Below are 11,434 nucleotides of genomic sequence, written 5' to 3'. Positions count from 1 at the left end.
CGCAGCTCTGCCAACATTTAATCCTTTTTTTCTCACTGAAAATAGTTCAGTCACTGAACGATGTTTAGTGAATTGCTATTGCGTGTAAAGTAATTTTACATGCAATAGTTTGGATGTCCTTCCTCGAAATTTTGGATTATATTAAAAGCAAGGTGATAAAAAGGCATAACGTAAAAGAACACACATTTCTTTAAGTTTTCACCCGTAAGCATTTTAAGATAACAAACCAGAGGCATTTCGCAGCTTTTTTCAGCATCCTACAGATCTTTTGTTATACCAAAACCTTTACTCCATAGTGGTAACTTTGATTTCTAGCAAAAGAGGAAATAAGCCACCTGAAAAGTCTCACCTATTGTCTTAAGCCGCTTTCTTCCTTGATGAACATTAGTTACGTCCATTTTCTGAGAGTGAGGGACCTTCTCTGAGGAGCTCATGGCTGTTGAAACAGTGGCTGATGTCATTTATTTATAAAATGTTTGAAAGTCGTGTCAGCCCTTTCCAAAAACCCCATGCTCTACAACCTCACTAAAAGTTATTACAGGGCTCACATTTCTCAGAGTACACTTTCTTCCATTGTGTACTTTACATTTTTCTTCTTTTTTTAACTCCAATGTTATGCAAACAATAGTGATTGACAGATCGTCAGTCTGGAAAACATGATTTTATCTTGATCATTGTGTCTTCTGGTAATCAGTTTATCTTCTCTTTGCTTAACTCAACAAACTGATGGTTATACAAACTGGTTATTTGTCAGAGTTGAGAGGATGGGACTTCCATGGTTTAGCTTCAGTTGACTCAGTTGATCTTCAGAGAAAGAGTACAGCTTGATAGTAACATTCCAGCATTTAATCATTAATCTTCATGATTAAACTTTATTGGCGAATTGGCCAGTAAAGTCTACTATCAGGTTCTTGTTTGTGTTGCAGACAGAAACACCTGTGCTGTTTTATGCAAAACTATACAGGATCGGTTTTGTCAGTACATGCATTTCCTTGACAGAAAGGGGGCCCACGCAGCATGCTCTTTAACTGTTATTTGACTCCTCATTTTATGCCTATTACAAATCTACTAATTTGCTTTAAGATAGAATTTGATCCAAACAAATACTTAGATTATGTTTTCAGAATGATGCTTTTAAGTTGACAATGTCAGAGTAATTCATGTGGATCTGAGAGAAGTGAGCGGTGAAGGTCTATCACTCAGTTGGGTTTTGTTGGGCTTTTAACCACGCCTGGCAAGTTTAGTTTTTTATAAAGTCTTAGGTATAAATGAGTTAAAAAAAACAATCCACAAAAACAGGTTTGGAGGATGGTTTGGATTAAGGCCTTACACATTAGAAACACTACATGACAAAACTGGTAAAGTACTTCAATTAAAGACACTTCATTTTGTAAATCAAAACATTTACCGATATTCAGCATCCACACTTGTATAAAGCCAACAAGGATGAGTTAACAAACACCTCAACATGGTTCACTGTAGGACAAAAACAGTACTTCCTAAATAGGCAGTTGTATTTGTTTCATGTAGATTCAATGAGCTCTGGGTTAACAGTTTACAGGTGCTTTGCATACAGTTTACCGTTGACCTGGATTAGATCCCTGGAAAATATGTAACATGTCGGAAAGTACCCCAGCCGGTTGTAAGTTGTAAAGTTGATTTGTTTTCTTTTTTTTCTAATTCTCCAGCTGCCCGACCCATCCGAGTCCCCCCCGCCGGGGGAGACCTGCCCCCCGGACCCGGATTAAGTAATTCTGTTACCTGATGGGAAGTTGCAGATGCAGTTGGTTGAGTTTATATTTTTTACTTATTATGCACTTGAGTTGTTGGTATTCTAAAAATGTGTTACTGCTAATTCCATATTGAACAGTGAGTGTTAAAAGGTACAAAATTTCCACTTATGATTATATGTTGTAAATACTTTATTCCTTGTTCTCTCCACTGAGTGAAGTTTACCGTCTTTGTATCATTTTTCAGAATGTCTGGGTTGTTCCAGATCTCATGCTATGAGATTTATGAGGTAACAGCAGGGCTTCAACTATTTGAATAATGCAGCATTTATTTTTCTTTTTTTTTTCAAATTCTCAAATCTTTATGATTCCTGAATTTAGGTTTGCAATATGAAAGGTTTCAGGTTTCGTTAATTTGAAAGTAGGAGGTAGTATGTGTGCCAAAATAATTCAACAACAGCGCTGTGAAAAAAACTGGACCATCATTACTTGATGCAATAGTCATGGACCTTCCAATATCATGACTTCAAAACATATGACCACCGTTTACACCAAAAAAGGAGAGACACATCATATTTGTATGTGCAGCACTCAGAAAAGGGAAATATGTGGACAGCTTTGGCTTCATGTAAGTTTTGAAAATCTTAATGTGTGTGTTTTTGCAAACAGCCGCCACACAGTGTGGTACCTGTGCTATCATAGCTTTTTCAAACAGTAAATGCATGCATGAAGAGAGAGAGAGGGAACATTTGCAATACGATTTTCATAGTTTAGCATATTTACAGAGATAAGACAGGTGTTTGCTCTGGCTTCATACACAAAAGCTAACATAAAGACTGTTCTGTTTGAAATGCAGGAGACAGTAAGTCATGTGGACCTCTTCTTCATGTACAAATAAGGGTTGACGAGTAATGCAATAGTTCCTGCGGGGTCAGAAGTTGTGAGGTGCTTAACAGTAGAGCTCCAGGTCCCTGTGTTTCCAGCTGAACAAAAGCGCAGTCGGTGAAACTTGAGATCAGGGCTTCTCCGCTCCCCATGATGACCCCTGGAGAAGCTCTCGCTCCTGCAGGCTTCCCAGTTCAGCAGCCACTGGCAACCTGAGCCTGCTCTGTCTGGTCTGATGTCACTTTCACTGATGATGTGGATGTGACAGTCAGCCCATGTGGTTTACGTCCTTGCTTCTGAGGTAGCAATGTTTGCAGCCTTTGCGCGAGTTTTCGTGCCAGCCACACTGACAGCCCTTTAGACACGAGTCTGGGCCAGCAGTGCCATCGAAACTCCCCATTTTTTGTCCTTCTTCTCAGCTGTCCAAGCTCTTGTATTAAACCACTGAAGTCTTGAGGTAAACAGTACTGAGAAACACCTCTGAGGGTTTTTGGGATATCCTTGCTGTGGCAAAGGCCCTGGAAATAGACAATGGCAACTCCCTGACTTCTGCACTCCTGCAGTGCTGCCTCTAGAGAGACCAGAGCAGCCAGAAACACAGACTCTATCACAGTAGAGGGCTCCCTCTCCGGGTGCCAGTCTTTATTATCACATAATTCGACAAAGCCTTTTTCTCCTAGCACTTTTTCTTTTCTGTATTTTCCCAGCTTTCTTCCATTCCGTTTGAAATCCTCTTTCCTGCAGTGCTCTGTTTTTTTCTCACTCTTACTCATGTTTGCCCTTTCTTTCCTCCAATTCTCATAGGTCTTATTGGCCTCAGTACTCCATATAATCAGTACTTTCCCTTGCGCCTTACAGACAGCTTCCCACTGTCCATACAGCCAGGGAAGTGGGCCCAGATCTGCCACACCTGCTCCAGTTCCATCCTGCCTTTGTGAGCTTTGGGCCCACAGAGAGGTGTGCACCGTGGCGCCGAGCTCCCTCTGCAGTATCAACGCCAAGGCACACACAGAGGAGATATGGCTCGACTGATCTGACGAACACACCAGCAGCAAAGGCTTGTGGATAATCAGCCAACCTAAATATGTTGGAAATAACGATATGACAAACGGATTAGAAGATGGAAACCAAAAGACACAATCATTGTGCAACTTGGGTCTTCAAACGTAATGTGTCAATTTAACTAACCTGATGTGACACTTTTAATGAAACGGTGGAAGAACAATCCAAGTAATGTGACAAGAACCACAAACAACAAAGCTGCTGCTGCATATAGGCCCTCTCTTTTGTGTGTGTCTGGAGAAAAACAAACACCCAGGTCCATTTACTTTGTGGATGTCGCATGTGCATTCATGCATTACATGACTGCAGTTAAGCTTGCGTGTGCATCTTGAGCGCACTTACAGTCAGGGCACAGGATTCTTCTTCCATTGAGATAAGGATCTGACTGCCACACCTGCAGAAAAACAGGAGTTAATAGTGAAAGGAAATGTAGCATGCAGAGAAAAGCCTTTTCAGCCATACAAACTGTACTGTACAGTATGTTTCTTTACCTGCACACACGGCTTCTCAGTGAGGTTCAGAACAGGTACATTTATCCTGTTCTCAATGCCATTTCCCTCCTGGAAAAGAAATGGGAGTTTTTGATTTTTTTGAACCCTAAATAATAAGGTCATAATATTACATTTTCAAAATTTAAGAAAAAAAGCGAAATATAAATTCAAGTTAAAATGATTACTGGTACCCCGGTTGGGAGCGACACTGACAGCCTCGAAATCCTTTTCTTTTAGCCATCTCTCTGGTGGGAGTTTTCTGTCATGCTTATTTCTACTCACAAGTGTTGAAATTCTTTCAATATAGAGTTCAGCTCATTACTTTTATTTTCTAGGGGGTTATGGTTATGACTAATTTTCTTTTGAATTTCTGGTGCTCATATAGTGCTCATTCATCAGGCTTTTGTCCTCCTGAAACACCCACCATCTTTCCTCAGTCCTTTTCTTTTGACAAAGAGGTAAACTGCGATAAAATATTCACACATGCATACTTTTTCAATAAATATAACATATTCAGTATTCTTTATCTGAATGACCAGAAGCAGCAAAGTAACCCCACGCCACGTTACAACCCCTGCCATGTTTTAGTCCAGGACATTTGAATACCGGTAATAAAAGACAATAAAAGTCTGAATTTTTCATCCCACAGTCTTGTTTGCTTTTGGATCCAACCATCACCAAAGCCGTAACAGATTTTACCATAATATTCTGGTATACAAAACTGGTTATGTGTTCATTTCTTTGCCAATAATCTGTACTAACCATTGTTACAGAGTGGACTGGTCCCCTGGGCGTGCACCCCTGCTCAGCGAGGACACAGAGTTGAGCTGAGAATTTTGCCGAGGCAGAAGAGGTGAGAAACACGGATATGCTCTGCAGGCCTGGTCCAGTATTCACCTCCCAAGAAGACATATCTGTGAGGGGCCAAGAAAAGGACGAGTCGAGTCGGGGGAACATGTAGGTAAATGTGATTTAAAACAGCTTTTCTATAAATAACCACTCACCAGCCTGGAAGAGGCATTTGGTGTCAATGCTCCCTTGTACATTAAACTGCAAGAGAAGCACAATTATTTGAATCTGCAAACAAAAAGAAGTTTTGTTTTTATTTAGTCAAATTCAATCTTACTTGCACGCAAATTTGAGGGTGTTTGTCCACTGCTGCCGTATTGAACATCTTTTAAGGAGACATAGTAGACATCAAGAAGATTTTTTATTTTTTTTTAGAAGGAGAAACAATTGCCAACATTGCAAATATTTACCAGGGTTGATCCATTTTGCTTCTCCAATGTGAAATTGAGCACAGGTATGCAGAGCTGCTCTTGCTGCTTCCAGCAGAGGGAAGCAGCGATGTTCAGATCGATGGCAGGACACTCATACCTCCAGTGAATGTACGAGTCGTACAGACTAACTTCAGAGGAGCGCAGAATATCCCTGACATCTGTGTAATGATTAAAGCAGACACCCTCATGTTAGATAACTGTCATGCTGGAATGAACGTCGTCATCAGGGGATGCAGGTGAGCGTAAACATACACTTTTTTTTTTTTTTAATAGCTTCTTTAGTTCAGTAAATGCCACTTATCTGATACGCAGACATGTGAGAACATGCACCTTTTTAAGAGAAAATAAAACAACGTGTTTTTGTTGCCTCTTCTGATACCCTCCATGTGGATATTTTGAGTTTTAAATGCTGAAGCTTTTGCCTCCAATACTCCGTCATCCACCATCCCAGAGAAACTCCAAAATAAAACTACATTACCCAGCTGATAGCAAAGTGTGTGATTGACAACATGTCACTGTTGACACCTAAAATACTTCAATATAACTTATCTTTCTTTTAATTACTTGTTTCATTGCTGGTGATCAGATTTAACAACAGTGGTTCTGTTGGTGACAGTCGTTAAATATGTAATTCTTACAATAATAGGCCTTCATAATAAAGTTCAAGATAATTCAAAACTATTCATCCTACAGATAATCCCTGAATTTCAAATCTACAGTGGCACTGACCAGTGCTGTAAATAAAAAGAACAGATATCAGTTCCTTTGTTTGGTTGATGCTTCTACAGCTCTTGATCATGTTAACAACAGAAAGATTTGCTTTTAAGTTGAGTATGCCAACAGTCTCATAATTCTGACTGTTCTAGCTCCATATACTACCAGTTCCAGAGCCTCATTTATGAACCCTCTAGCCACACCCTTTACAACAAAGAGCACATGCAGTCTGTCGGTGAATGGCTGGAACATTAGTTGTGGTTTGTTTCCAGTTTAGGGAGCAGCACTCGTATGAAGACGAGTGCTGCACAATTTTAGGAAAACGTGTGACGACAAAACTTTAGCTTACAATAACAATATGACTTGCAATATATGAACCAATATTTCAATGTATGTCCATAATGTCTCTCTACATATAGTTCAGTACAACAGACTAAATGTGCCTAGCTTATTTTGAATGGCTTCATTTTTCTATATTATATATTTATTTCATTGTTTGAATCGATGACAGGTTGATAGAAAATAACAAACATCAATGAGTTTGATCTTGAGTAAGATTTGTTTCCTGGTTGTGAGAAACTGAGATAAAGGGGAAGAAATAAGACTGGGTTTTATATCTGAGTCATAACAGACTATCTGAGGTGTCAGTTTCAAAACATTTTTCAATTCCCATCAGTTAAAGACTAATATCAGCTGCGGTTAGTTATACTCACCTATGAGGCTTTTATTTTGAAATGGGCACTTTTGATGTCGCAATGCATCTGTATAGGTGTAATAAACCTGCCAGTGACAAGACATGTGCAAGCATGAAAATCAGACTGGCTGCACAAAACTGCCCTCTGAAAATGTATATGGATCTCACCTGTACGCACACGCAGGGTAGCAGATAAGGGATGTTGAGGAGAGCTGATTGTGACTGAAAAGACAAGAGAACACACACGTATTACAGAAGAAATTGTTTTACCTTTTGCTTTCAAACAGACAAATGTAATGCTTACCTTTTTTTGTGGGGTTTCTACCTCGTTGCATTGCATATCATTTACTTTATAACACAACTTGACAAACACTTCATCTTCAGACTCCATAATAACACCAACGGTTTTAGAAGACTTGTTCACAGACACGGTGAAGTCTGGTCGGGGCTCTGTCACACAGAAAACAGCTTGAGTCATTTGATGTTTGAGTATGAAAATTACATGAATCATCTGGTATAATTCTGAAGCTTTCCGTTTAAAGGTAAACCAATGCATGCAGTGGAAACACTGAATAGACATGTGAGGAAATATTGGTCTTCTTCCAACAGACTTCACATTCGTGTCTCTTCCACTGACGTTTTCTTGAGGCTTGTGGTGGCAGCCCAACTTCTTTCTGAGGTAGTTTACAAAGATGAGTAACAGAAAATATTTCTCACTTTCGCTTTATCTTTAATTAATTAATAGTGCACAATGTAATATGCCAAGTCTTCTGCACTTTTAAGACCAAATTATTTGTAATTGTCTCCTGACATATAAAACTAGAATTCAAAGAGGGTGTAGTGTTTACATCTGCAATGACAGGTGTAGTATTACGTGTGACTTTTGCAGTGTTTGTGAGTATAATTAGAAAGAAAAGGCTGATTATTTCAGGAAGACATAAATAAAAAGACATAAAAAGATACCGCATGGTAGAAATTTGAAATACTTTACTTGGTACTGAGTAAGTGATGCTGCAGTTTGATGAGTTGGTTCTATAGGTCACAGAAACGTGACTTGCATCTTCACCAATAAAACCATAAACCAGCTCCCACTGAACAAAAAACACACGTACACACAGTCATTATGAGAATTATCCCCACAACCATCGAATAATAATAAAATGAACAAATATATATATATATATATATATATATATATATATATATATATATATATATATATATATATATATATATATATATATATATATATATATATATATATATATATAGCCTAAGCCAAAGTGTCATCTTACTAGGGCCAAACTGGTATTCCCATGTGTCAATGTTTGTGTGAGACCTCTACTGGAGCATCTGACTAGGATTTCATCTCCACGTCTTTTATTGCCACACTAGGGTACAGGAAGAGATCATACCATTGTATCTGTTAACATCATGGCCTGCAGGCTTTTACTGAGATTTCACAGATTATTCAGATCTGGTGCAAATCAAACCTTGTGTTTCCTTTTCTGGACAGGCCTGAGAACCTCCTTTTTGTATCGTAAGAGAATTTCAATAATTGGGTATTTAAAGAAGTCTGGAAGAAAATGGTGAGACAAAAAGCATCTTTTTTTAGAGCTACCTCATTAACAGCTTTAAAAGATGGTTACATGTAAAAAAAAAAAAAAAAAAAAAAAAAAAAAGGATGATACTTCGCCATGGTTGAACAGCTTACCATCAGCTTTCAGCCAGACACGGAGGGTGAATTTTGGAGAGCTTCTACCATCTTTAACTTGGACAGAGGTGAGTTTTATAGGACATTCACCCTCAACATGATCTGTCCAGACAGAAGAGCATTAGAGCAGCAGGCTGCACATGTGGCCTCCACATGTTCTCACTACAAAAATTTAAATATACATATAGAAACTTACCATTTTCATTTACAATCTAAAATAGTAGAGACAAAAAAAACGAGATTATGAAATAGGAAACCTTAAGAAAACCTCCAGGACAAGTATCCTGTTGAAGGTCCAGCCTGACACCCACCTGACAGGTTGCCTTGCAGCCTCCCAGCCGCAGACACGCTGCGAGGACGAGGAGAGCCAACGCGCCGGAGACGCGCCTCTTTAACATCTTTAACTCACTGAAAAAGTTCAGCGCGTGCTTTGATCAGGCGCATCATTGATCCAGTAACACCGTCTGCCCGCTCGACATATAAAAATGCCTGTTCAGGTCCCAGAAAGTTGGTGTGGTGACCGAAGCTGCTGTGTCTGCGAGGTTTATCTGACAGCTCGCTGTTTACCGGCAGAGCCGGCTGTGACGCAAACACGCGCACGCTCGGGGGAGAAAAGGTGTTTTTGTTATGAATGGCAGCCCCACCTCTCTTTGACTTCCTTCTCAAGCTGATTTTGCAGATTAGAGCAGAAAATAACCGAAGACAAGCCCAATTGCCGGCTTGGTCTCTTGTACTCTCATATCCTGCCTGCTCGACCACATCTCCGGTATTCTGTTTAGGCTCATGTTACTCCCATGTGTCTTCTATGAAGCTCGAGCAGCTACTGCCATGTGTAGGGGTAGAGTCCACGTCACCCCCGTTTCTCTGTAGTCGCTTTCTTAGAAGCTGTTGGCCAGAAGATGATCACAGATCTCTGTCTCTGATTTATACAACACCAATTCCAAATCCCTTACAAATAACTTTTGGAGTTCCTCAAGGCTCTGTACTAGGGCCAAAATTATTTATAAACGATATGTAAATCCCTACAAAACATGCAGTGTCTTCTATTTGCAGATGACACAAGCCTGTACTCATCTGGTACAGATCTGGAGCAGCTCCTGCATGCAGTACAGAAGGTCCTCAATACTGAATACATGGTTAAAATAAACAAGTTATCATTAAGTATTGGTAAAACCAAATTCATTGTTTTTGGCAACAAAATGATAAATGCTCCAATAAACCTAATCATCAATAACATAAAATTAGAATAAAAAACATTACTACATTCTTAGGAATAATTATTGATGAAAAACTCACATGGAAGCCATATATTAATACCTTAAAAAGAAAATTATCTAAAACAATAGCAATATTATATAAAATGAAAGGTATTATAAATAAAAGATCATTACAAACACTATACAGATCCCTACTACTCCCATACCTTACCTACTGTGTGGAAGTGTGGGGGAATACGTATAAATCAATAATCCAACCCATTTATATTTTACAAAAAAAAGCAATTAGAATTGTAAACTGGGCTGACTATCTTGCATCAACAAACCCACTTTTCATTCAAAACAATACACTTAAATTGCAAGATATAGTTAATCTGAACACCACTGTAATAATATACAAGGTTTATAATAATTTACTTCCGGGCTGCATGCAGGAACTGTTCAAGCCAAGAGAGGGCAAACACGACCTCAGGGGAACAGCAATGTTTGACGCAACAGCAGTAAGAACAAATACAAAGGGCAGATGTATATCCGTTATAGGAGTAAAACTGTGGAACTCATTAGACAACGACCTTAAATTAGCAAACTCAATAAAAGCATACACGAAATTATTCAAAACAAAGGTGAAAAATAATAAAATAAAAACAGAATGCAATGATTTGCAAATCTCATAAACATATATTTGATTCCCAATAGAACATAAACAGCATTTTAGCTGTTGAAATAGACATTTTAGTCATGTCATACTGAAAATACTGGCACGTTTTTTAATTTGATGGCAGCAATACAAGGGAGACTGACATCGTCTTGTTGAAATATGCAAGGCCTTTCCCTGAATGTGCCATCAGATGGGAGCTTAGTGTTGCTCTTAAACCTCTGTATTTTTCAGCATTGATGGTGCCTTTCCAGATGTGTAAGCTGCCCATGCCACAGGCACTAATGCAACCCCATCAGAGATGAGGTTGCAGGCTTTTGAACTAAGCACCCATAACAAGGTGAATGGGTGGATCGTGCATATCTATATGGATCTTGTTCACATGTGACTTTTTCCTTTTGTGTGCTAGAGCCCTAAACTTGCATTTGTAGGTTACACAGCAAATTATTTTCACAGATAGTGATACCTGGAAGTGCCCTGGACGTCATGCAGTGATTCAGTTGAGGATCCTGCCTGTTTTTAATGCAGTACCATCTGAAGACTTGAAGATCACAAGCACCTTGTCTCCTAACTCTCTGAATCTTTGGATGATATTATACACTATAGATGGTGGGATCTTCAAAGTTTTTGGAACATTTTCCCGACCTTCGGCAGGAGGGTCCCCCTTATGATCCTGGTGCTGCTCAAGGTTTTTTCTCTCTTAAAGGGGAGTTTTTTCTTGTCACTGTTTGGCTTAAGGTTTTTCTCCCAACTAGGGGAGTTTTTGTGTAATAATTGCTCGGGGGTCATGATCTGGGTCTCTGGAAAGCGCCTAGAGACAACTTGTGTTGTAATAGACGCTATATATATATTTTTTTATCTCGACTACATTATGTATATTGTGTATTTTGTATATACTGTCCATATTTTTAAATTATATATATCTTTTACTTTTTAAATTTTTACCCCCCTTCCCCGCATGCGTGTGTGTGTGTGTGTGTGTATGTGTGTAT

At 39.0% G+C, this 11,434-nt stretch overlaps 1 protein-coding gene across 1 annotated transcript; it reads right to left on the bottom strand.

Moving 5' to 3' along the window:
- Positions 1 to 210: 210 nt before the first annotated feature.
- On the bottom strand, positions 211 to 9,114 carry LOC133457032 (interleukin-17 receptor C). Its single transcript, XM_061735857.1, is given in 18 exon segments — positions 211 to 2,842; positions 2,844 to 3,693; positions 3,804 to 3,911; positions 4,020 to 4,071; positions 4,169 to 4,237; positions 4,931 to 5,082; positions 5,173 to 5,218; positions 5,295 to 5,342; positions 5,428 to 5,606; positions 6,876 to 6,942; positions 7,025 to 7,078; positions 7,161 to 7,306; positions 7,848 to 7,947; positions 8,152 to 8,247; positions 8,350 to 8,432; positions 8,571 to 8,672; positions 8,767 to 8,782; positions 8,882 to 9,114. Coding segments are annotated over 18 exon segments (2,352 nt in total). The 5' UTR covers positions 8,969 to 9,114; the 3' UTR covers positions 211 to 2,745.
- Positions 9,115 to 11,434: the final 2,320 nt, after the last annotated feature.

Source organism: Cololabis saira, chromosome 12, assembly GCF_033807715.1.
Source record: "Cololabis saira isolate AMF1-May2022 chromosome 12, fColSai1.1, whole genome shotgun sequence".
NCBI lineage: Eukaryota > Metazoa > Chordata > Actinopteri > Beloniformes > Belonidae > Cololabis > Cololabis saira.
Note: the sequence above shows the minus strand (reverse complement) of the source record. Positions and strands in the feature narration are given on the sequence as shown.